Below are 27,895 nucleotides of genomic sequence, written 5' to 3'. Positions count from 1 at the left end.
ATCCCATGGGATTCAGGGAAAGCTTGCAAATTGGATACAAACTTGCATTGACAGTAGGCAACAAAGGGTGGAGGATTGTTTCTCGGACTGGAGGCCTGTGATCAGCGGTGTTCCACAAGGATCAGTACTGACTCCACTGTTGTTTGTCATTTATTTAAATGATTTGGGTGAGCATTTAGTAGGCCTGGTTAGTAAGTTTGTAGATGACCCCAAAATTGGTGATATAGTGGGCAGTGAAGAAAGTTACCTAAGATTACAAAGGGATCTTGAATAATTGGACCAATGGGCTGGGGAGTGGCAGATAGTCTAATTTGGATAAACGCAAAGTATTTTGGTAAAATGAACAAGGGCAGGACTTTACAGTTAGTGGTAGAACCTTTGGGGAGTGTTGTTGAACAGAGAGACCGAGGAGTTAGGTATATAGTTCTTTGAAAGTTGCATTACAGAGAGACAAGGTAGTTAAGGTATTTAACTTGCTTCCTTCATTGCTGTAACCACTGACAATTGGAGTTCTGATATCATGTTGAGGTTGTACAGGACATTGGTGAGGCTGCATTTGGAGTATTATGTACGGTTCTGGTTGCCCTGCTAAAGGAAAGGTGAGGGGACATTATGCCCTTTCTAAATTACTAAGGTGAGGGGACAAAGATTTGAAAGGAACCAGAGGGGTAACTTTTTCACACAAAGTGGTTCTTACATGGAATGACCAAGGAAGTGGTATTTGCAGGTACAGTTGGAATATTTAGAAATTGTTTGGACATGTAGATAAATTGGAAAGGTTTAGAGGGATATGGGCCAAATGCAGGCAAGTGGGGCTAGTTTAGTTTGGGATGCTTGGTTGGCATGGGCGAGTTGGACCAAACAGTGTGTTTCTGTGCTATGTGACTCTGTAACTACCATAAAACCATGAGAAATAAGAACAGGAGTTGGCCGTTGGGCCCCTCGAATCTACACTGCCATTCAATAGGATCATGTTCCATCAATTTAGGAGATTTCAACTGTTTCTTATAGGTGAATGCCCCACATAAAGCCATACAAACACTGGATTTCACTTTATACTGTGACTGTGTTGTAGTGGGGTGTGTTGGGGAGTTACGAAGTAAAATGGGTATGGGTAGCATAGGATGTGTATGCATCCTAAACATGGTATTCTTTCGACTATCCGTTGTTACCTCCATTCACTTTAGCTTGAAGTCAGAATAGCTCAAGATGTTGGTGTTACCATTGATATGACACAAGAATTAGGCGTTCCAACCAAAGAGCTATCTGTTTCATTTGTAGGGTTTTCAGAATGTATCAAGCTAAGAAACACTCTAGCAGCAAAGAGAGTACAAATCATTTGCAAAATGAAGAATACCTTACGAGCTGTCAAATCTGTCTTTTCTGGCCGACCACAAATGTGAGCCAAAGAAAGCAGAAATCCAGTCACTTTGTGAAATTCCTGCAATCTTGAGCTAATGAGAACAACAGTCTAGATGTTGTAGCAAAGTTTATCAAGTAGTTGGAAAATTGCTTTGTGGAGCTGAAAGAAATTGAATCAAATCCAATTTAATGCAACTAAATCCACCATGTAGGAAATGGATAATTGATTAAACCGGTTCTTGGAACCTGTCAAGTTGGTAAGTATGATGTGCTTCATTGTTGATCTTGAAGTTGGATGATATGTTACACTAATCTGACTTGGGAGGAAATAAATGTATATCTTATTGGAACCTTCTGAGTTCCAGTTTGATATGACAGCTAGCTACTAAGTATAAAAAAAAAGGTTGGACAGTTAGTATAAACCACTGGCTTCGTTTGTCTTGGGCACAATGGTCTGATATATGACTACTCTGTTCTGTACAACGTAGATATGTTTAAAATGTATTTATGTGCTGTCCAATAAAGTTTCTCTGCATGCATGTCGTGTGATCAGTCTTGCAAAAAGTATGCTCCTCCCTACTGTTAGGGAGGAAATTTTGTAGACTGATCATGTACAGGGTTTCACATGTTTTAACATTTTTGGTAAATTTTGTAATGACTATTTTCATATATGCCTACAGTTCTCTAAATTCAAAGTTTAATTTTAATTGAAAAACCGGTGTGGCATGGTGGCTCAGTGGTTAGCACTGCTGTCTCAAAGTGCCAGCAACTCTGGTTCGATTCCAGCCTCAGGCGACTGTCTGTGTAGAATTTGCACTTCTCCCCGTGTCTGCGTAGGTTTCCTCCCACAATCCAAAGATGTACAGGTTAGGTGAATTGGCCATTTGCTAAATTGCACTACAGTGTTCAGGGGTGTGTAGGTTAAGTGCATTAGTCTGGGGTAAATCTAGGATAATAGCATAGGGGAATGGGTCTGGGTGCACTTTTTTTTGGAAGGTCGGTGTGGACTTGTTAGGCCGAAGGGCCTGTTTCCACACTGTAGGGATTCAATGCTGTGTTTTTAATGAAGATTGCTTATTCAAATAGCTAGCCAGCTGATTTTGGTAACAAAGGTTATATCTCCATAATCTGGTTGGACTGGAGCTGGATTGGAGAATTTGCAGGAGATCACCTGTCAGGGGCAGCTCAGATGTTTAAGAAGCATAAACAGAAGTATGTCTCATTTTATCTTTATAAATGTTGAAAAGTAGTTATTTTTATCTGTCTGCACAATTCCTGCTGCTTTCGGTATTGCAGCCTTCAAGCTGCTCATAGTCCTTTTGTTAGGCGAGTGCAAACTGGGTATGTGCACACCATGACTTCATGACCACAGGTGGCCTGGTGGCAAAGGAGACAGCTTACACCAGTTCAGAGTATTAAATGTTAATCCAGAACACACTGATCTAGTAACCTCTGTGATCCAGCATCCAGCCTTGCAGTGCCAGGGACCCGGGTTCAATTCCACCCTCAAATGACTGTCTGTCTGTGTGGAATTGGCACATTCTCCCTATTGCTGAAGGTTTCCTGGGTGTTCGGTTTCCTCCCATAGTCCAAAGATGTGCAGGTTAAGTGGATTGCCAAGCTAAATTTCCAATCGTGTCCAGGTGTGTGTAGGGTGGATTAGCCACGGGCAATGTAGGGTTACACAGACAGGGTTTAGGGGTGGGTCTGGGTGGGATACTAGTTGGAGGGTCAGTATGAACTTGATGGGCTGATTGGCCTGATTCCACGCTTCCATAATTCTATGACCACAGCAATTTTCCATGAACCGATTTTGCTGCTGCTTGTAGAATATGAAGCTGGCTTGAAAACTGACCCAAATTAGCTTATTGAAAGATTTATGCTAGCACAGAAAGAGAAACAATGTGGGGAGAAAGGCATAGATTAATGAGAGTTCTTTGGAAAACTGAAAGTACTGAGAATGCTGGATCATAGCGGTTACTAGATCAGTGTGTTCTGGATTAACATTAAATACTCCGAACTGGTGTAAGCTGTCTCCTTTTGCAATACTTACTGTACTGATGGCAAAAGCAGCTATTTTGCCCACTGGACAAAAGCTAAGAGATTAGTGCTGGATCCCTCATGGTTTAGGATAGATGTAAACAAGGTTGATTCTGAAATTTGAGGTACACTGGTCAAATTGGGGTGGCATGAATTAGTGGGAAAAGTCTAGCCTAACTCTGTAGCCAAGAAATTACATTTAGAATTATGGTAGATGAAAACCCAGCACAGGTTGTAGTGCAGGGTGTTATACAGGAGAAGTGAGGACAGCAGATGCTGGAGATCAGAGCTGAAAATGTGTTGCTGGAAGAGCGCAGCAGGTCAGGCAGAATCGATGTTTCGGGCATAAGCCCTTCAGGAATGAGGAGGGTATGCCAAGCAGGCTAAGATAAGAGGTAGGGAGGGGCGTTGGGAATGCGATAGGTGGAAGGAGGTTAAGGTGAGGGTGATGGGCGGAGAGGTCGGTCTACATGGGTCTACGTTTCAGAGAACACCTCTGGGACACCCACACCAACCAACCCCAACCACTCCATGGCTGAACACTTCAACTCCCCCTCCCACTCTGCCGAGGACATGCAAGTCCTTGCCATCTTCCATCGCCAGACCATGGCAACACGACGCCTGGAGGAAGAGCGCCTCATCTTCCGCCTAGGAACCCTCCAACCACAAGGGATGAATGCGGATTTCTCCAGCTTCCTCATTTCCCCTCCCCACACCTTATCTCTGTCCCAACCCTCGGACTCAGCACCGCCTCCTTGACCTGCAATCTTCTTCTCAACCTCTCCACCCCCACCCCCTCTCGGGCCTATCACCCTCACCTTAACCACCTTCCACCTATCGCATTCCCAACGCCCCTCCCCCAAGTCCCTCCTCCCTACTTTTTATCTTGGCCTGCTTGGCACATCCTCCTCATTCCTGAAGAAGGGCTTATGCCCGAAACGTCGATTCTCCTGCTCCTTGGATGCTGCCTGACCTGCTGCGCTTTTCTAGCAACACATTTTTCAGGGTGTTATACAGTCAAAAGCAAAATGTTTAATGCAGCATGCTTGACTTGCATGAGGTGATTGGTGAGTCACTGAAAGATTGACAAGTGGTTGCACAGAACGAGCATGAACCACACTCATTTCAGCTGTTTAAAAATCAATCTGAATGTTGACCTTTGAAAATGTCTGGTGAGTCCTCTTGACTTTATACATACCTTGACTGCCACGGTCTGCATAAAGAGATTGAAGCTGAGAGAAAATATCGAGATACGTTTCTAAATATTGGCCATGTGCATTTCAAATGGAAATTGATTAGCACAAGCAATAGTGAAGGGGGTAGATGATTCCATAGTGAGGCTAGATCTGAATGAGTTTGATAGGCAAAAGTGAGGACTGCAGATGCTGGAGGTTACAGTCAAGATTAGAGTGGTGCTGGAAAAGCACAGCAGGTCAGGCAGCATCCGAGGAGCAGGAAAATCGATATTTCGGGCAAAAGTCCTTCATCATTCCAAAGGGCTTTTGCCCGAAATATCGATTTTCCTGCTCCTTAGATGCTGCTTGACCTGTTGTGCTTTTCCAGCACCATTCTAATCTAGACTCTGGTTGAGAGTGATGCTTGCTAAACTGAAATTATTATTATATGTAGGGAGCAGTGAGCATTGTAGATGGTTCTGCCAGAAGCTAAGTGTCATGATGCTAACTTCTGCTTACAAGGTAAAAACAAGGACTGCAGATGATGAAAACCAGATTCTAGATTAGAGTGGTGCTGGAAAAGCACAGCAGTTCAGGCAGCATCCAAGGAGCAGGAAAATCAACGTTTCAGGCAAAAGTTCCTGATGAAGGGCTTTTGTCCGAAATATAAATTTTCCTTCTGCTTACAACCCAAACTGAACTGATATATTTGGGCTGTGGCTAAACCTGAAACATTACATATCTAGTGACTCCTAGAGTTCTCCTGCTCCAACTAAAAGCAAAAGACTGTATGTGGAGGGTAGGTAAGGCAAGGCTTTTTTTCATTTGCGCAATCTCTATTTAGAGCAGAGGGGATGGAGGAGAGGGCGTTTGCATGCTACTCTTGCAGGATGTCGGAGGTAAGGGTCACCACTGGTGTCCCTGCTGAATTTGCCTGCAGGAGATACGTTAGGGAGCTGGAACTGGATGAACTTCAGATTATTCAGAAAGTTGAGGGGGTGGTAGAGAGGAGTTATAGGGAGGTTGTCACATCTAATTTACAGGATAAAGATAGCTGGGTGACCGCAGGAGAGGGAAGGGGAATAGGCAGACAGTGCAGGGACCCCTGTGGCAGTTCCCCTCAATAAATATATCATTTTGGTACTGTTGGGGGAGGGAGGTTGCAGAGAGAGCCTACCAGGGAAAAGACACAACGGCCAGGTTTCTGGCACTGAGCCTGGCTCTGGAAGCTAGAAGGCATGATGAGTAGAGTAGTAATCTTAGGATTGCTGCTGGTGCCATATGCTAGGGGCAAAAGGCTAAGAATAGAGAACAAGTGCAGATGAACACGTGGCTGCAGGGCTGGTGTGGGAGGGAGGGCTTCAGATATATGGATCATTGGGATACCTTCTGGGGAAGGTGGACAGGTTGCTTCTGAACTGGAGGGGCATCAATATCCTGCATTTGTTAAAGCTCTTCGGGAGGGTTTAAATGAGGTTGCTGGAGGGTTGGGAACTGGAGCCACAAATCAGCTGATGGAGTAGGTAGTGAACAGCCAGATACAGCGTGCAGAGTCAGTGTGAGGATGGATAGGTACTTGGTAGGGCAAAGGTGGAGTCAGTGTGACAGGTTGAAGTGTGTCTATTTTAATGCAAGAAGTATCAGGAATAAAGGTGGTGAACTTAAAACATGGATCAGTATTTGGGACAATGATGTTGTGGCCATTACAGATACTTGGATATCCCAAAGCCAAGACTAGTTGTTGGATGTTCCAGGGTTTAGATGTTTCAAACTGAATGGGGGTGAGGGAGGGTTGTGTGTGTGTGTGTGGTTGGAGGTAAAAGAGGTGGAGGAGTGGCATTGTTAATATTACAGCTGTAGAAAGGGAGGTTAGTGAGGAGGAGTCAGCAATGAGTGGAAGTCAGAAACCGAAAAGAGCAGTCACTTTATTGGGAGTTTTCTACAGAACCCCCAGTAGCAACACAGACACAGAGGAGCTGCTTGGGAGGCACATTTTGGAAAGGTACAGAAGTAACTGGGTTTTGACGTGGGTGACTTTAACTTTAGTTTGGATGGAGCAGTTTTTGTCAGGTGTGTCCAAGAAGGGTTTCTGACTTGGGGGGGGGGGGGGGGAGAGAGAGAAAGTGAGGACTGCAGATGCTGGAGTACCAGAGTTGAAAAATGTCGTGCTGGAAAAACACAGCAGGCCAGGCAGCATCCGAGGAGCAAGCAAATCGAAGGTTTGGACATAACCCCTTCTTCAGGAAAGGAATTTTCCTTTCCTGAAGAAGGGCTTATGCCCGAAACATCTATTCTCCTGCTCCTTGGATGCTGCCTGGCCTGCTGTGTTTTTCCAGCACGACATGATTTGAGGGGAGGCTAAATTAGGTTTGGTGCTTGACAACAAGCCAGACCAGATGTCAGATCTCTATGGGGGAGCATTTCGGTGATAGTGATCATAACACGCTGACCTTTTACTATAGTCATGGAGAGGGATAGGAGCAGGTAGTATGCGAAAGTATTTAATTGGGGGAGGGGGAATTACAATGCTATTAGGCAGGAACTGGGGCGCCTAAATTGGGAACAGATGTTCTCGGAGAAATGCACGACAAAAATGTGGAGGTTGTTTACGGAGCACTTGCTGATAGTGCTGGACAGGTTTGTCCCACTGAGGCAAGAAAGGGATGGTATCTTGAAAGATGCTTGGGTGACAAGGAATGTGGAACATCTAGTGAAGTGGAAGAAGGAAGCTTACTTAAGGTTGAGGAGGCAATAATCAGTCAGAGCTTTACTGGGTTACAAGATAGCCAGGAACTGAATAATGGACTTGGCAGGGCTAGAAGGGGGCATGAAAAAGCTTTAGCAGGTAGGATTAAGGAAAACCCAAAGGCATTTTACACTTACGTGAGGAACAGAGGATGGTTAGAGGTGAGGGTAGGGTTAATCAGGGAACTTACGTCTGGTGTCAGAGAAGTTAAAAAAGGTCCTTAATGAATACTTTGCTTCAATATTCACTACTGAGAGAGACCTTGACGTTTCTGAGGACAGTGTGAAACAGGCTGATGCACTTGAAAAGGTTGATGTTAAAGAGGATGTGCTGAAAAGTTTGGAAATCGTAAGGATAGATAAATCCCCTTGACCAGACAGGAAACGAGGGAAGAGATTGCTGCACCTTTGGTGATGACCTTTGCAGCCTTACTGTCCAGTGGAGTAGATTGCCAGATAATTGGAGTGATACAAATGTTATTCACTTGTTCAAGAAAGGGAGTAGGGATAATCCTGGGAATTGCAGGCTAGTCAGTCTCAAGTCTATGGTGGGTAAAGTATTGGAGAGGATTCTAAGAGACAGGATTTATAATTACTTGGAAAAGCATAGTTTGAGTCAAGACAGTCAGCATGGCTCTGTGAGGGGCAGGTCATGCCTCACAGACCTTTATTGAATTCTTTGAGGATGTGATAAAACGCATTGAAGGTAGAACAGTGGATGTGGTGTACAAGGTGTTTGATAAGGTTCTCCATGGTAGGCTCATTCAGAAAGTAAGGAGGCATCGGATACAGGGAAATCTGGCTGTCTGGATACAGAATTGGCTGGCCCATAGAAGATGGTGGTGGTAATGGCAAGTATACAGCCTGGAGCTTGGTGACCAGTGGTGTTCTGGAGAGATATGTTCTGGGGCCTTTGCTCTTTGTGTTTTTAATAAATGATTTGGATGAGGAAGTGGAAGGGTGGGTTAGTAAGTTTGCTGATGGCGCGAAGGTTGGTGGAATGGTGGATAGTGTGGAGGGTGGTTGTAGGTTGCAACGGCACATTCACAGGATGCAGAGCTGGGTTGAGAAGTGGCAGATGGAGTTCAAACTGGAAAAGTGTGAAGTCATTCACCTTTTGGAAGGTTGAATTTGATTGCTATGAATCATGTCTTTAACCCTGCATTCTGCAATGTGGAGGAATAGAGGGATCTTGGATCCATGTCCATAGATCCCTCAAAATTGCCATCTAGATTGATAGGGGTGTTAAGAAGGCGTATAGTGTGTTGGCTTTCAATAGCAGGGGGATTGAGTTTAAGAGCCACGAGGTAATGGTGCAGCTCTATTGAGCCCTCGTTAGACCACACTTGGAATATTATGTTCTGTTCTGGTCGCCGTGTATTGGAAGGATGTGGAAACTGGAGAGTGTGCAAGGAGGTTTACTAGGATGCTGCCTGCACTGGAGGGCACGTCTGATGAAGAAAGGTTGAGGGAGTTAGGGCTTCTCTCATTGAGCAAAGAAAGATGAGAGGTGACTTGATAGAGGTATACAAGATGTTGAGAGAGGCATAGATAGAGTGGGTAGCCAGAGATGTTTTCCCATGGCAGAAATGTCTATCACAAGGGGGCATAATTTTAAGGTAATTAGAGAAAGGTTTAAGGGACAATGTCAGAGGTAGGTTCTGGAATGCACTGCCAGCAGTAACGGTAGAGTCAGATACACTCGGGACATTTTAAGTGAGTCTTGGGTCGACACATCGAAAGTAGTAAACTGAAGGGTATGTAGGTTAGTTTGATAAAAGGCTGGCAGAACATCGAGGGCCGAAGGGCTTGTACTGTTCTATGTTCTATGAATTATAGAATAATGGCAAAGCTGGCTATCTGCAAGGACACCTAACTTAGTGCCACACACTTATCTTTCCCCAGAAGCTTGCAGAGCTCTTTGGATAATTACCCAAATCTCTCTTGAAAGCCATAAATGAATCTGCGCCTACCACTAGCCACTGGCTATGTAGAAAGATTTTCCTCGTGTCATCATTGCTTCTTTTGCCAATATTTTTTAAATCTGTTGTTTGGTTCTTGATACTTATACCGATTGGAATTTTATTTTTCCCTGCCTAACCTGGCCAACTTCTTGTGGCTTTGACTATGCCTCACAAGTCTCCTAACCATCTCCTCCAGAGGAAACAAATACCATCTGGTCCAACCTACTTATGTAACTGAAATTCTCATCCATGGAACCATTCGGTGAACTTGTCTTCTGCACCCTATAATGCCTTCACGACCTTCCTGAAGTATGGTGCCCAAAACTTAATTCAATGCTCTAGTCAAGGCTGAACTTGAGTTTCTATTAATTTAACATGGCTTTCTTTTGTGTGCTCCTGTTTACAAAGTATACAATCTCATCTGTTTATTAATCTGTACTCTTCAATGATTTGTGCACATATATCTCCAGGCCCCCCTCTTTCTTTCTGCACCCCATTGTATCTACCAAATTGAATCACTTCACACTTCTCTGCCTCAAATTTCATCTGCACTTGTCCACTCATTACACCAACCTGTCAAAGAAATCTGCAATCCTAAGTGTTCTTGCAAACACATGAATTGGAAAGAAAAATCTATGGTTGAAGCTAATATCAAGTCATGAGATATTTATCCCTTGAATAATTGTGATTATCACCAGGATAAAGTTAATGCATTCATTTGATGTAAAGCTTGCTTTGTAAACTCATTTTTTTGTTTGTTAAGAAGTTCAGTAACTTGAGAGAACTTCTGCATATAACTTGGAAGCAATTGCTTTCGAGAAAATTATTTACTTAATTATTTAAGTAAATTAAGAAAATTATTTACCTGTCATCCCGAGCAATGAAAAGTTCGATAAATTGTGCATCACTTAATTTCCGCTGACCCATAACTGGTTTCTTTTAGCGAAAAATTTAAATTTTGTTGTGGCCACTTTTTTCTGGCAGTCTCCAAAACTTGAAAGCCGTTATTTATATTCTGACATCATGTACAACTTCCATAATTGCAGGACACTAATATTTACAAGGAGAGAGTGAGGACTGCAGATGCTGGAGACCAGAGTGAAAAAGTGTGGTGCTGGAAAAACACAGCCGATCAGGCAGCATCCGAGGAGTAGGAGAGTCTTGTGTTTTGGGCATAAGCCTTTCATCAGGAACATGTGGTGGGGGCGTGAGGTCCCAAGCACAGCTGAGAGATAAGTAGAGTGGTGGGACCGGGGAGAAGGTAGCTGGGAAGACTATGGGTAGATGAAGGTGGGGTGGGGTGGGGGGGTGTAGGGGTTGATGGTGATAGGTTGGAGGGGAGTGGAGAAGTCCACCCTCCACCCTCACCTCTGACCTATCACCATCAACCCCCACCTTCATCTACTTTTCGCTTTCCCAGCAACCTTTGCCTCAGCTCCACCCACCCCCCATTTATCTGTCAGCTCCCTCCCCCATTCCTGATGAAGGGCTTATGCCTGAAACGTCGACTCTCCTGCTCCTTGGATGCTGCCGGACCTGCTGTCATGTCTGTGGACAATATTAAAAACTTTGAATTCACAATAGCTGTAGGTTTCAGAAATCAGTGAAAAGTAGCTTTTCAGACAAGGGAAGTTTAGAAAAGAATCATAAAATTCCTACAATGCAGATAGAGGCTATTTGGTCCATTTAAGTATGCACTGACCCTCCAAAGAGTATCCCACCCACCCACACCCACCCCCTACCCTATCCCCGTGACCCTACATTTGTCATGGCTAATCCTCCTGGCATGCACATCCTTGGACACGACAAGGCAATTTGGCATGGCCAATCCATCCAACCTACACATCTTTGGATATGCAGTATTAAAGTCCGTGCTTCTTTCTCTACTTGTATAAAAGGGGATACGAGGCTTGCAGTTTTGTCTCTAGTAGTTTGTAGTTGTAATGGCCTGATAAAGGGCTTATGCCCAAATTGTCGATTCTCCTGCACCTTGGATGCTGTTTGACCAGCTGCACTTTTCCAAAAACCACAATCTCAATAACTAATAGTCCTGTTGTCTGACTTGACAAGAGTCTATTCAATACTGTTTTCCAGGTACATCTGTCACTAGTATAGACTACGTTCTCTCTTCAGTCTGACTGCTGGCTTTTGTTAACATTATGATTTGCATTATACTGCAATAATTGTGAAGCACCTCACAGCACCAGAGACTGGGGTTCAATTCCCACCTCTGTGTGGAGTTTGCACATTCTCCCCATGTCTGCGTGGGTTTCCTCCGGGTGCTCCGGTATCCTCCCACAATCCAAAGATGTGCAGGTCAGGTGAATTGGCCATGCTAAATTGTCCATAGTGTTAGGTGAAAGGGTAAATGTAGGAGAATGGGTCTGGGTGGGTTACACTTCGGTGGGTCGGTGTGGACTTGTTGGGCCGAAGGGCCTGTTTCCACACTGTAAGTAATCTAATCTAATCTAAAAACAACACAAATCTTGGAAATGTAGTAAACTGTATGGGGGATAGAAATACAGAGGAACCTCGCTTGTCCAGCATTTAGTTGTCTGAATATTGCATTATCCGGCAAGCTTTCAAGGTCCCGATGCTCGGCTAAACTGTTATCCGGCATTCGATTATCCAGAATTCGATTAACTGAATGAAATACTGCCTGTCCCTGTCCTTCGGATAATCAAGGTTCCTTTGCACTTACCCCCTTTCATCCTTGCCTGTTCTTGCTGTTTCTCCTCCTCACACGTTTTCGCTAGCTATGGCACACAGTGTCTCTCGCTGTTGTGTGCATCTGCCTGCACACGCTCGCTTGTGCTGTATCAGAAAATAGCATCTACTTCTACCACTCTGTCTTTGTCTTTGTCTTTGTTTCTGTTAAGCCACCATTGTAAAAGCCTTATACATATACTCAGAACTGACTTGTTGAAAAATCGCAGTTTAACCTCAATTCCATAATTCCTATTGTGCCCTGCACTAATGCTGAAATGTTTGCCCGTTAACTCTAACCTTTAACCTGTAACATTTAGTTGCCTGTCCCTAGCAGATAGGTTTTGAAAGCAATTTGCTTTACCTTATATCTATAAACTGTCAACCATTACTCTCATTTAAAGCCTTTTGTTCCTCTAATTGGTTTTCTCTCCATTTAAAGTAAAGCTTTCAGTTATGTAATCCAGCTCTTGGAACTCCCTCTTTAAATCAATCCACAGCACATCTCTGTCCCTCTTTTTAGATGATCAAAGGTGTGAACATAGAACATAGAAAAATACAGCGCAGTACATGCCCTTCGGCCCTCGATGTTGTGCCGATCGAAGCCTACCTAACCTACACTAGCCCAATAACCTCCATATGCTTGTCCAATGCCCGCTTAAATGACCATAAAGAGGGAGAGTCCACCACTGCTACTGGCAGGGCATTCCATGAACTCACAACCCGCTGAATAAAAAATCTACCCCTAACATCTGTCCTATACCTACCACCCCTCAATTTAAAGCTGTGTCCCCTAGTAACAGCTGACTTCATTAGCGGAAAAAGGTTCTCACTGTCAACCCTATCTAAACCCCTAATCATCTTGTACACCTCTATCAAATCTCCCCTAAATCATCTTTTCTCCAATGAGAAAAGCCCCAAGTGCCTCAGCCTTTCCTCATATGATCTTCCTACCATGCCAGGCAACATCCTGGTAAACCTCCTCTGCACTCATTCCAATGCCTCCACATCCTTCCTATAGTATGGCGACCAAAACTGCGCACAATACTCCAGATGAGGCCGCATCAGAGTCTTATACAACTGCAACATGACCTCAGGACTCCGGAACTCCATTCCTCTACCAATAAAGCCCAGTACACCATATGCCGCCTTCACCGCACAATTTATCTGGGTGGCAACTTTCAAAGATCTGTGTACATGGACACCAAGATCCCTCTGCTCATCCACACTGCCAAGTAGCCTACCATTAGCCCAGTAATCTATCTTCTTGTTACTCCTGCCAAAGTGAATGACTTCACACTTAGCTACATTGAATTCCATTTGCCACCTTTCTGCCCAGCTCTGCAACTTATCTATATCCCACTGTAACCTGCCACATCCTTCTTCGCTGTCCACAACTCCACCGACATTCGTGTCATCCGCAAACTTGCTCACCCAACCTTCAAGCCCCTCCTCCAGGTCATTTATAAAAATGACAAACAGCAATGGTCCCAAAACAGATCCTTGTGGAACACTGCTAGTAACTGCACTCCAAGATGAACCTATACCATCAACTACTACCCTCTGTCTCCTTCCAGCTAGCCAATTCCTAATCCAAACCTCTAATGCACCCTCAATGCCATACCTCCGTAGTTTTTGCATTAGGCTGCCAAGGGGTACCTTATTGAACGCCTTGCTAAAATCCATATACACCACATCTACTGCTTTGCCCTCGTCCACTTCCTTGGTCACCTTCTCAAAGAATTCAATAAGGTTTGTGAGGCACGACCTGCCCTTCACAAAACCATGCTGACTATCCTTGATCACATTATTCCTATCCAGATGTTCATAAATCTGCCAAGTTCATAAATCCCTTACAATTCTCTCTAAGACTTTGCCCACAACAGAAGTGAGACTCACTGGCCTGTAGTTACTCGGGCTATCCCTGCTCCCCTTCTTGAACAAGGGGACCACATTCGCTATCCTCCAGTCTTCTGGCACTATTCCCGTAGACAACGATGACATAAAAATCAAGGCCAATGGCTCAGCTATCTCCTCCCTAGCTTCCCAGAGGATCCTAAGATAAATGCCATCAGGGCCAGGGGACTTATCTATTTTCATCCTTTCCAGTATTCCCCAGACCTCTTCCCTACGTACCTCAAGGCCATCCATTCTAATCACTTGTGACTCAATATTCACATCAGCAACAGTGTCTAACGGTGTGGTCAGTTAGATGTTCCGCAGTTGACCAAAAGACTTTTGCTTCTCTCTACGAACTTTCTCCCTTTGAAATTGGGCCCTTTTCCTACACCCCTTAAGGTAATTTTTAGTTTTTTTTCCTCTGTACTGTATGAGTGCGACTTAATTGTCCAAGTATGCTTGATGGTAAATTATGGGTTCACTCCTCTCGACCAGGAGGACTCTGAATTGATATGTTGACAGTCAAGGAAGTGTTAACAATGTTGTAAAACTAAGGGAATGTGAATAAAATAGTGACCGGAATGATCTTTCAGTGGCTGTAAGTATTGGTTTAATATAGCAATTATTTAAGATGATTTTAATTAGCTGTATTAATTTATATATTCTTTTAATGATAGAAGAAAGATGATGTGGATACGAGAATGAGCTCTCAGAAGGTAGAACAATCCACCATCGATCTATTAGGGCTGGGTAAGTAAGGAATATTTAAGTGGATTTTATTTTATGCCTATGTAAGATATAACACATTTTTGTTGAAATGAAATTACTTATAACAGTTATTCTCTGCATTAATAGTCATTGTTGGCTAAACTTGAAACGACACAGGCAGTCTTTAGAGACCTTATTCAAAAAGACACTGGTACGTAACTCGCTCTGCATGTTGGGAGTGCAAGTAATTCAAGTGACATTTCAACATTTACAATCCCAATGAGTTTTAGCAAGTTTTATGTAAGACAGTTCTTAAGACTCTTTTAGTTCTGTATATGCAATATCTTCCTTACTATTTGAAGTACATTTTGGCCCCATGTAGTGAAGGTGCAAGTTCACTTTTATCTTGAATGCATATATTTCTTCCTGTCAGTTACTTGCTTTGATTTTTAATTTTGTATTGTTGTTACTTGAAATCATAATTGGCTTTAATTATAGAATGGTCATTTTACCTCTACTTGCTATTTCTGAAGTTGGGTTCATTGTCTATCGGTAGTCTTAAAACATCTGGCTGTAAATGATGACTACACTCAAAACAAGTTAAGGATGGTCTTGGTCAGATTGGCCATTCAATTCCCTGAAGGAAGAGACATTTATTGTATTCAAGATTCTATAATAAATAATGCTATTTCTTTAAAAGTTGTTTTAATTAAGGAAAGAACTGTGAATTCCTGAATATTGAAATTCATTGACTTCAAAATAAATCTCCTAGAAGTGGTGAACAAATATTCAATTTTAAAATGTTAAGCTGCTGTTTTTTTTTGTAGATTGATTAAATTATCTACAATTTGTTATGCAATTATTTTCTCTGCCATTAATTGACAATAAGTGAATTTGTTAACCTTACCTCACTAAGAGTTGTGCCTCATGTTTCAATTTCAGTTAATCTCACAAGCTGTTATTTGCAGTTTCAATTCATTCTATTCTGTGAAGCTTTTCAAGTGATTTGTGTTGAAAATGTTCTTAAGTGTAGCCAACATTTTGAATATTTTATCCTTTTCAAAAGTTCACCTCCCCTTGGAGTATGGACTAAGTTGAGCAGTTCTGGGGGAAACCATGTGCTTTATCATGAGCATGAAGAAAACACTGCATTTAGGTGATGTCTGAAGGTGTAAGTTGCTTTTACTCGAGGGTCTTGATTGCTTTTCAGAAGCTGGTGGGACGGTACCTCCAGCCTCCCACTAAATACTTTGAATTAGATTGACATAATCATGTAATTTTATTATTTAATCTAGCCAGAACAGATCATTATCAACAAATTTTCCCAAGAGTTTTTGGTGTTGGTATCTTTCAGTCTAGCTACCCAGGGCAAGCAGCATTTTACATGTACGACTTTTAATCTAGCCAACTGCATTCATTGCTCTCAGTCTGGTTACTGTTACAGCACCGAGACCAAACAGACTGAGTGGCCATGTTGTAGAATGCCTCCAGTCTGTCTATAAGAATGAACCGGACCTTGCAGTTGCTTCCCGTTTCTGAAGCCATCTTGCTCCCATGCTAATATTTCCTCCTGTCTGTCCTTTTTTTTCTGTTTTTATGTAGAAGAAATTAATAGATTTATTTGACAGTCGGTTCCTTGGGTGAAGGTAACAAGGAAAGCCAGTGATGACGCAGCAGAGAACTCATAAAACAGAATATCCCTATAGTGTGGAAATGGGGGACTAAATTACATTGTTGCTTCTATTAATAGGAAAAGTAGCCAGGAGGTTGGTGAAGAGTGACTTTCGCCTCTTCCTTTCCAGTATCCCTCAATTAAGTTCTGGATGACCCATGCATGAGCAATCCTTGTAAATTTACCACAATATCCTAAACATGTAACAGCACACTAGCTCTTGTGGTACACCAGTTGTGATGAATTCAGTCCAATGTCTTGTCAGCAGACAACTCCCACCACCCCCAATTTCGAAATTGGTACATTTCACCACTGTTTGGGGATGGTAAATTTTCTTTTTTTTAAAAAAAGACAGATTATTTGCCTGGTGCAGTCATATTCCTTTGTCAAACTCTGCACTTCATGGGTTCACAATTCCATAACTTGAATGTGGAGAAATGTCAATCTGTTTTTCAAGTTCGGATGAATTGGCACCAATTTTTTTGTATTTCAGTTCAGACAGAATAGGGGGTGTTTAAACACAGGTTACGACTGTACTACGGAACAATACAGAGAAAAATAGCCCCGGTACAAGGTTCCAGTCAAAATCCAATTAAAGCAGCAGGCAGCTATCCAAAGTAATATTGATAATTTGACCATTCTGTTCCTCAAAATCCTAGAAACTGGCTTCATGTTGAAGTATCAATCATAATGAAAATCAGTAATCAACATTATTTTCGTCATTACATTTTTGCAGGCAACCTAGTGGCAAAACTAGTACCAAAGGCTATATACCTACTAGAAGTTATCTAAATATTAGCTGAGGCTCCGTGACCATCCTCTCCTCTGAGTCAAGAACTTGGGGAATTATAATGAGTCCCATTACAAGTTATAAGCACATAACCTTGAATGATGCCAGTCCTAGATAGGCTATTTCTCAGATGAGATTTTATATAGTTGGTCCTCTCAGAAGCATTTATAAGATTCCAAGGTGATACTTGAAGTGGCCAATATCTTGCTTTTAACCACTTTGGTAAAGGACATTATCTAGTTCTGTTTGAGGTAGCTATGTTTTGCACATCACAGCACTAACAACAAATCAAAAATACTTAATTACTCTAAAGCACTTCAGGTGAACCTGATTTTCTGACACGGCATTTTAATGCAGTAACTTTCTCTTAGTTTTGTACTGTTGAGTATCTCCTTTCTCAGCTGAAAGAGAAATTAGAGCGAAAGTTGTCACAGCTACGCACTTAAGAGCAACATTAATTTAAATTGATTCTCCTCACACTATGGGAGATAGCAGTGTAATAGTAATGTCACCGGGCTAGTAATCCAGAGGCTGAGGCTAATGTTCTGGTCGCAAGTTCAGATCCCAGATAACCGCTGTGGTTCCATGGAGCCGTCATTGATTGTCATGAAAAAGACCATCATAACCATTCTTTCTCAGTCCGAGCATTAAGTGCACTAGCTGCAGGCTTTCAGACTGCTGCTCCTTCGTCAAGTAACTGACGAAAGAGCAGCACTCTGAAGGCTTGTGCTTCCAAATAAACCTATTGGACTATAACCTGGTGTTGTAATTTTTAACTCCAGTATTTGTCATTCTTCCACTTCTCAATTTGGACATATTTATTGGAATTATTGTTTGTCCTTGAGAAAACAGGGCAAGGGAATAACAGATATTAGATCACCAATGCACCGGCCATGTCATTGGTGCCCCTACCTGTTTTATGAATGTTCACTATTAAAATGACTGCAGGATCCTTTAAGAAAATTCATAATCCTTTGATACACACAAAATACTCCTGAAAAGTTTTTAGTATGTAAAATCAAAACTGTCAAGGCAGTTAGTAAGAAGGATGAAAATATATACATAATTTGAGTTGAAAAGTATACAGGATCAGGTACCCAACACTATTAAAAACATAGGAATGGTGTATGGTTTTCAGCCTCAATTTGAACCTTTTCTTGCCATTCAGGCAAGTCATAGTTGTGCCTCAATCACATTTGACTTGCCTTTCCTATAAATCCCATGATATGTTTACTGGAATTTGCTCTGGAACACTCTTCCTTCGCTCCCAATATCATCCCAATGACCCCCCCCATATGCAGACACAGCATCTTCCCCTACAACCGCAGAGCTGTAATACCTGTCTCTTTCATTCCTCCCTCCCCAATTTCCAAGGGCCCAAACACACCTTCTAGGCGAAGCAGCATTTTACTTGCACTTCACAGTCTAGTCTTCTACATTCGCTGCTCACAATGTGATCTCATCTACACGGTGGGGGGGGGAGAAAAAGCAAAGACTGGGTGACTGCTTCACAGTACATCTATGTTTTGTCTGCAGAAAAGACCCTGAACTTCCTATTGCTTGTCACTTTAACGCACCACCCTGTTCCCTGGCCAACATTGCTTTATCTCAGGCTTGCTGCAGTGCTCCAGCAAAGCTTAACGCAAGCTGGAAGAACAGCACCTCCTTTTCCATTTAGGAACCCTGCAGCCTTCTGGACTCAATATCAAGTTCAAATAACTTCAGAGTCTCCCTTGTCCTTACCCCAACCCCGCATGCCATAGAATCCCTACAGTGTGGAAACAAGCCCTTCTTTCTCCCGCCCCCCCAAAAGTCCACACCAACGCTCTGAAGACCAATACCTGGATTATGAATTATATATTTTGAAATAGCAAATTGCCATAACAAACTTAAATGATTATCCTATATTATGGATTTTTAATAGCTATCAGAAGTACATGATTAAGCTTATCTTTGAAACTAATCTGAGCTTTCAGCAAGCCATGTATAATTAATCTCTTTAGATTTAGAATCCCTAGAAACCCTACAGTGTGGAAACAGGACATTGGCCCAACAAGCCTACCAGACCCATTCTCCCATCCCATTACTCTGCATTTACCCCTGGCTAATGCACCTACCTACACATCCCTGAACATAGTGGGTAATTTAGCATGGCCAATTCATCTAACCTGTACAACGTTAGACTGTGGGCGAAAACCAGAGAGAACCCATGCTGACATGGAGAATGTGCAAACTCCACATAGACAGTATCCCAAGGCTTTAATCAAACCTGGATCCCTGGCATTGTGAGGCAACTGTGCTAACTACTGAACCACAGTGTCGTCCCACCAGGCCTTGATATCATATAGTCTGCTATTACACACAACCCATTGTTTGCCACTAATGGTCCCCATTAATAGTTATTCACCCTCTTAGCCAGATAGTTATCCACTGCCTTGTTTGTCCAACTACTCTCTCTCTCTTTGGGCTCTATCCCCACCTATCATTCACTCTTTATCCCTTCTTGGCACCTTATCTTCTGCATATGAACTGATATTTTTCTAGCTGCCATCAGTTCTGAGTCATTTAACCCAAAATGCTAATTCTGATTTCCCTCCATAGGTTCTGCCAGACCTGCTGAGTTTTTCCAGTCATTTGTTTTTATTTCTGATGAGATGAAATGGATTTCAATATGCTGATAACAAAATGGACATGAAGGATGTATACAATAGTCAAGACTGAGGTCAAATGATATCAGGTTTGCTCGCATGGTCATAGCTATTGAACAAAGGAAAATGGAGGAGATAGCTGAGATTTTGGAGGTGCTGATGAATTTTCAAGAATCGCTGGAATCGGGGAGGGTCACAGAGGACTGGAAAATGGCTAATCTAACACCCTCCTTTAAGAAGAGAAGGAAGCAGAAGACAGCAAAATGTAGGCCAGTTAACCTGACCTTGGTTGTTGGTATGAGTTTAGAGTCCATTATTAAGGGTGTGATTGCGGAGTACTTGGAAGTGCATGGTAAAACAGGTCACGAATCAGCACTGCTTTATCAAAGGAAGGTCATGTCTGACATATCTGTTGCATTTGCTCGTGGAGAGCTAATGGCCGTGACCAATTTGGATTTCTTGAAGGCTTTTGACAAAGTCCCACACAGGAGGCTGCTGAATAAGATAAGAGCTGATTGCGTTAGGGAGCAAGGTACTGACATGACTAGAAGATTGGCTGAAGACTAGTAGGCAGAAAGTGGTGATTTAATGGGAGGAGATGGCTTAGTGGTATTATTACTGGACTGTTAATCTAGAGAACCATGTAATGTTCTGGGCACCTGAGTTTGAATCCTGCCATAGCAAATGGTGGAACGTGAATCCAATAAAAAATCTGAAATTGCTGGAAAAACCTATCTGGTTCGCTAATATTCTTTAGAGAAGTAAACTGCCATCCTTGTCTGGTTTGGCACACATATGACAATGTGGTTGACTCTAAGAATAGAGTGAACAGTACAATGCAAGTCCAGTGAAACAGCCTATGCAGCTTTACTGCTGATTTTAACTTTGCGTTTGTGGTAAGCTAATATTGAGAATAGCGAAGAGGCAATGCTGGTTTCCTCACGTGCTAATTTTAAGATATCATCTTGGTTGTATTTCATTTGGAATCTTTCCTAAAAGATGATTTCTCTTTGTATTTCCCTACCCACCCCCCCCCCCCCCCCCCCCAAGTGAAACCCCTCTGTTTAAAAATCATTCAAAACATTTGATTTGCATTAGACTTACGGTGATTCATGCTTTCTATTACTTGCCCTGTGGGGATATGGGATGGGCAATAAATGCTGACGTAGCCAGTGATACGCTTATCCCTTGAACAAATTTTAAAAATGACTTTTTTTTTCAGAATGGGGCATGGTGACGAGTGGAGTTCTGCAGAAGTCTTTGTTGGGACCAAAACTATTCATGTTATACATTAACGATCTGGACAAAGGAAGTGAGGGCATTGTGCTAAGTTTACAAATAACAAAAAGGTAGACAGAGGGAGAGGTAGTGTTGAGGAAGTGGTAAGGCTGCAGTAGAACTTGGACAGGCTACAAAGGTGGGCAAAGAAGTGGCAATATACATTCATGCACTTTGGTAGGAAGAAAAGAGATTTAGACAATTTTCTAAAAGGAAGAAGGCTTTGGAAATCCGAAGCATCAAGAGACTTGGGAGTCCTAGTTCAGGATTCTCAAGATTAGCTTGGAGGTTCATTTGGCAGTTAAGAAGGTAAATGCAATTTTGGCATTCATGTATCCTAGCCTTCTCAACAAGAGCAGGGATGTATTGCTGAGGCTGTAAAATGTTAGACCACATTTGGAATATTGTGAGCAATTTTGGGCCCCCATATCAAAGCAACTATGTAGTCAAGAGACAGTTGAAAGAATTAGCCTGGGGATGAAAGGCTTGTTGTATGAGGAGTGTTTGAGGATTTGGTCTCTATTCAGTGGAGTTTAGAAGGATGAAGGGGGAGGGATCTCAATGAAACTCTCAGAATACTGAAATCTGCATGAAGTGGATGGGCAGATGGTGATCCCACAAGCAGGAGAGACTAGGATCTCAGGGCACTGTCTCAGAGTGATAGCATGATCCTTTAGAACTGAGATAAGGAACTTTTCAGCCAAAGGGAGGTGAGTCTTGTGGAACTCATACCCTCAAGACTATGGAGGCCAAATCATTGACTGTATTTAAGGTGGAGAGAGAGATTCTTCTTTAGTTAGGAGATTAAAGGTTACAGAGAGAAGGCAGGAAAACGAGATTCTGAAACATATCAGCCATAATCGAATGGTAGAGTAGATTTGGTGGAGCAGAATGAGGCCATTCGGTTCAAGTGGAGATAATATGGAAGAAATAAGCTTGATGTTAAAAACAAAATCTATAGATTTTTACTTGTGCCTTTGGAAGTTGTGGGTCAAAGTTGCCTTAGAATAAAGGCCATTCCAGATCTTGATTGACCTGATGATTATAGATGATAGAGAATACTAGGGTTTGCAAGATAAGAAATGTTGACTTTTTTTTAAAAGTCTAGCCTGGTTACAGCTGGCATGAGCACTGTATACAATTACTCCTGATTGGAATCTAAATTGAGTTTACACAACCTCTGTTCCAACTGAAATAAAACCTGTAAAATCTGTCATCTGAACACTTCATTTATCAACACAGCAGCTAACATTGTGGGGGTGGGGGAAACAGAATGAGCATTGCCAATTTATTTACAATTGTTTGTATTAATGGTTGCTTTTCTGTCTTTGGACAATTCAATGAAGAAATCTTTATTTCAAAATAACTGAATTATAACTTTTGCTGGTCTTAGAGTCTGTACTTGAATTTGTGTAGTATTCAGACAAACTGGTGCTTTGGACAAAATGAGTGATATAATTTTGCAGGTTGGCAATGTTGGGGTCAAATCACCAAGTTACTTTGAATTCAGCAATTTAAGAAATCTCTGATAATGAAGTACTGAAACAATTATTTAAACTTTATTTCATATTGCAGTCAAAATAAGACCCCTCAAGCAAACCACTCCAGCCTCCTAATTCAACTTTGGCTATTAACCATTACTGGAATTTAGCTACAATTCCAACCAATAGTGTCTGTCTCTGGAAGTGTCCAGTGTTCAATCCTTGTGCAGTGTTATTCTTCAAAGTTCCCCTAATGAAGGGTTCTGGCATCGGATTCTTATACAGGTACACAATCCTTTTTTCGGAATTCCGAAATCTGAAATTGTTTTTGTGGAGTGTCATTTTGGCATGTGAACAAGGTGACCCAACTCCACACCCCTTGAACCACTTCACTCAGATAGGATGTGGCGGCATGGCCTGCACTGGCAGGCATCAATTGTGTCTCAGCACTTGTACTATTCACACGTGTATGCTGTCAGGTAATTTTTAAAATTTCACATGAAAATGTCATTTATTTCAAAATCTGAAAATTTCCAAATTCTGAAAAACAACTGGCCCCAAGGATTTCCGATAAAGGATTGTGTACCTGGAGAAATTCTCATGCTTCAGGTCAATCATATGATATTTTTGATGGCTCTTTAGATTTTTCCATCCAAAGTACTGACCATTCCTCTGAATTATCGAGTCTGCAGCTTGCCTTTTTAATCAGAAGTAGCTTCTTAGTTTTTGCCAAAATGTAAAAAATGTTTGACACAGCTTTCCTGTGATTAACTCCTTAAATTCTTCTGCAGGACTATCATTTGTCCTGTGGCTCCACGCAACCAGTTATCAAGCAGGTGTCAAAGCAGTTTTGTTTATGCACCTTTTCCCACATGTCCCCCTTCCCAGATATATTTAATTGCTTTTGATTCCTGTTTAAGTTTGTCCTTGTCCCTCAATTGTTTATTCTGACAGAAGTGTTGTTGCCTTTTTGTGTGTAACGCAATCTTTGATTCTTTCAATTCACGAATAATTATTAAAGTTCTGAACTTTACTCAATCACAGGAGTTTTCTGTAAATGTCATTCTGCTTTCTTTTGGATTTCTATTAATATTGGCATTGACTAATTTAGATCAAAAATGTGATTACTTATAAAATCTTTGCCCATAAAGAATAGGAGTTGGGAGGTCATGTTGCGGCTATAGAGGACATTGGTTAGGTCAATTTTGGAATGTTGTGTGCAATTCTGGTCTCCCTCCTATCTGAAGGAAGTTGTGAAATTTGAAAGGGTTCAGAAAAGACTTAGAAGAATGTTGCCAGGGTTGGAGGATTTGAGCTATCGGGAGAGGCAGAATGGGCTCGGGCTATTTGTGACCTTTATGGGAGTTTATAAAATCATGAGGGGCATGTGTAAATAGACAAGGTCTTCCCCCTCTGATAGGGAGTCCAGAATTACAGGGCATAGGTTTTGCAGGAGAGGGGCAAGATTTAAAAGGGACCTAATTGCTGCCAGAGGAAGTGATGGAGGCTGGGGCAATAACAGTATTGAAAAGTATATGAATAGGAAGGGTTTAGAGGGATATGGACCAAGTGCTGGCAAATGGGACGAGATTAGCTCAGGATATCTGGTCAGCATGGATGAGTTGGGCCGAAGGGCTTGTTTCCATGTGTACATCTCTGACTCCATGACTGTATATGTGATTGTAGCTTTTTGATTCCTATTTTCTGCAATACATCTTTGCATTTCAAAATATGTTATTTTGATCATTTTTCTATAACTTGTTTTTTTGAAAAAAAGCATTTCTCATGTGTAAAAAGTGATTGTAGATTGTGAGGCTTGAAAGCTAATTCATATTCATGTTACAGATAGAAACCCTCATGAATGGGCTATTATGAAAGAAGTTTTTTTTTTAAGTATGCATTGAATCCTGACCCTGTGTCCAAATGTCTGTAGATGAAGAGATTACAAGTGGTTTGGCTGTAATTGAACTGATCTACATCTCTTTTTCAGAAAAAAATTAATGTCCAAAGCAGGTGATCTGATAATAAATAGAGCTGAAGGAAGACGAAGAAATGACTGATTTTGTTCTGTCAGCTAATCAACCCCATGGTGGATTTGCTCACGAGTAATTGCTAAACCTTTCATGCTGATGCTTTATTAAGATTGTACAGAATCTGTGGATGAATTTCTCTTATCCAAGTGGGTTGGTCTTTTTTAAGTAGCTGTAATGAAAAAATATGTCCTAAGGAATCATGACCTTAAGAAGGAAACGATGAAATGCTTCCATTTAGATAAAATGTCAGAACAGTTACATAATAAAGATACTGCCACCTTCTCTCATGATCAATAATCTACCCCACCAACCCTTGTTTGATTTTTTGCATTCAAAGCTTAATTGACAAAATAATTCGCATTGGCATGGGGGACTAATATTGCACATAATTTAGTGTTAACATCCATCACAAAGAATATGATGAACCATGAGTGGATTTTGTACAAAAATGTTGCAAACTGCATAACGTAATAGAACATAAAACATTGCAGCATACTTCAGGCCCTTTGGCCCTCAATGCTGCACTGACCTGTGGAACCAATCTGAAGCCAATCTATCCAGTACAGTTCCATTTTCATCCATATGTTTATGTAATGACCATTTAAATGCCCTTAAAGTTGGTGACTCTACCACTGTTGCAGGCAGTGCATTCCACGCCCCTACTATTGAGTAAAGAAACTACCTCTGACGTCTGTCCTATATCCATCACCCCTCAATTTAAAGCTGTGTCTCCTAGTGCTAGCCATCACCATCCGAGGAAAAGGGTTGTTCCTGTCTACCCTATCTAACCCTTTGGTTTTCTTCTATGTCTCAGCTAATGAGATTAGATTCCCTACAGTAATGAAACAGGCCATTTGGCTCAACAAGCCAACTCTGACCCTCCAAAGACTAACCCACCCAGACCCATTCCCCGACTCTATATTTGCCCCTGACTAATTCACCTAACTCAGTGGTTAGCACTGCTGCCTCACAGCTCCTGGGTTCGATTCCAGCCTTGGGTGTCTGTCTGTGTGTGGAGTTTGGGTGTTTTACTCTTCAGAGGGTCTGGTTGGGCCAAAGGGCCTGTTTCCACTCTGTTAGGAAATCTAATCTTACTGTACTATGACTCTATATATGAATAGGAAGGGTTTGGAGGGATATGGGCTGGGTGCTGGCAGGTGGGATCAGATTAGATTGGATTGGGATACCTGGTTGGCATGGATGCGTTGGACCGAAGAATCTGTTTCCATGTTGTACATCTCTATGACTATGGGCAATTTAGCATGACCAATTCGCCTGACCTGCACATCTTTGTGATTGTGGGAGGAAACTGGAACAGCCAGAGGAAACTCATGCAGACACTGAGAATGCGCAAATTCCACATAGGCAGTCCACCGAGGTGGGAATCTAACCCGGATCCCTGGCACTGTGAGGCAGCAATGCTACCACTAGTAACTGAACTTCAGGATGAACATTTCCCGTCAACCACCACCTTTCTTTCAACTAGCCAATTTCTAATCCAAATCACTAAATCACCCTCAATCCCATGCATCCGTATTTTATGCAATAGCCAGCCATGGGGAACCTTATCAAACATCTTTCTGAAATCCATATACACAACATCAAACGCTTTACCCTCCTCCAACTGTTTGGTCACCATCTGTAAGAACGCAAGGTTTGTGAGTCACAACCTAGCCTTCACAAGACCATGTTGACTATCCCTGATCAACTTATTCCTCTCTACATGATTATAAATCCTACCCGTTATAACCTTTTCCAACACTTTACCCACAACCAAAGTAAGGCTCGCTGGTCTATAATTACCAGGGTTGTCTGTACTCCCCTTCTTGAGCAAGTGGACGACATTTGCTATCCTCAAGTTTTCTGGCGCTATTCCTGTAGATAATGACAACATTAAGATCAAAGCCAAAGGCTTTGAAACCACCTCCCTGGCTTCCCAGATGATCCTAGGATAAATCCCATTCGGCCGAGGGGACTTATCTATTTTCACACACTCCAGAATTTCTGACATCACTTCCTTGTGAACCTCAATCCCATGTAGTCTAGTAGTCTGTATCTCCGTATTCTCCTCGAACACATTATCTTTTTCCAGTGTGAGGACTGACGAAAAAAATTCTAGTCAATCTTTTATTCCAGGTATAGAAAGCTTCAGGGTTTTCCTTGATCCTATCATCCAATGACTTCTCATGTCCCCTCCTGGCTCCTCTTAGCTCTCTCTTTCAGTCTTTCCTGGCTAACTTTATTCTCCAGCTCCCTGACTGAGCCTTCCTGTCTCATTCTAACATAAGCTTTCTTCTTCCTCTTGACAAGAGATTCAACATCTTCAGTAAACCGCAGCTCCCTTGCTTGACCACTTCCTCCTTGCCTGACAGGTATATACTTATCAAGGACATGCAGTAGCTGTTCCTTGAACAAGCTCCACATTTCAATTGTGCCCATTCCCTGCAGTTTCCTTCCCCGTCCTATGCATCCTAAATCTTGCTTAATCGCATCATAATTGCCTCTTGCCCTGTGTTAAATGCCTATCCCTTTCCATCACTAAAGTAAACATAACCGAATTGTGGTCACTATCTACCTTCAAATCTAACACCTGGACAAGTTCATTACCCAGTATCAAATCCAATGTGGCCTCACCCCTTGTTGGTTTGTCTACGTTCTGTCAGGAAACCCTCCTGCACACATTGGACAAAGACTGACCCATCTAAAGTACTCAAACTATAGTATTTGCAGTCAATACTTGGAAAGTTAAAGATCCCCCATACAACTACTCTGTTACTCTCGCTCCTATCCAGAATCATCTTTGCTATCCTTTGCTCTACATCTCGAACTATTTCGAGGCCTATAGAAAAATCTCAACAGGGTGATCTTTCCTGTTTCTAACCTCAGCCCATATTACCTCAGTAGATGTGTCATAGACATATACAGCACGGAAACAGACCCTCCAGTCCAACTCATCCATGCCAACCAGATATCCCAACCCTATCTAGTCCCACCTGCCAAAACCCAGCCCATATACCTCCAAACTCTTTCTATTCATATACCCAACCAGATGCCTTTCCTCAAATGTCCTTTCTGCCACCATCATACTATCCTTGACTGACAATGCCACACCTCCTTCCCCCCCCCCCCCCCCCCCCCCCTTTTACCATTGTCTCTGTTTTTGCTGAAATATCTAAATTATGGAACCTGCAACCACCATTCCTGTTCCTGCTCCAAAATGGCACAACATCAAAGTCTCAGGTACCAAACCCCATGCTAAAAGTTCACCCACCTTATTCCGGATGCTCCTGGTGTTGAAGTAGGCATACTTCAAACCACCTTCCTGCTGAACTCTTACAACCTTGAAACCTCATTTCTGACCACCTCCTTAGAATCCCTGCAGTGTTGAAACAGG

General features: G+C 42.2%; 1 protein-coding gene across 3 annotated transcripts in view; it reads left to right on the top strand.

Annotated features, from left to right (window-relative positions):
- smap1 (small ArfGAP 1) overlaps positions 1-27,895 on the top strand; it is a 225,258-nt gene that overhangs the window by 144,411 nt on the left and 52,952 nt on the right. For all 3 annotated transcript variants that reach the window (XM_072558021.1, XM_072558012.1, XM_072558002.1), the window contains one exon: positions 14,569-14,641. In XM_072558021.1, coding sequence (XP_072414122.1) covers positions 14,569-14,641 — 73 coding nt within the window. The remainder of the gene's footprint in view (positions 1-14,568; positions 14,642-27,895) is intronic.

The sequence above is a fragment of the Chiloscyllium punctatum genome, chromosome 3, assembly GCF_047496795.1.
Source record: "Chiloscyllium punctatum isolate Juve2018m chromosome 3, sChiPun1.3, whole genome shotgun sequence".
NCBI lineage: Eukaryota > Metazoa > Chordata > Chondrichthyes > Orectolobiformes > Hemiscylliidae > Chiloscyllium > Chiloscyllium punctatum.
This window is presented reverse-complemented; position numbering and strand designations above follow the sequence as displayed.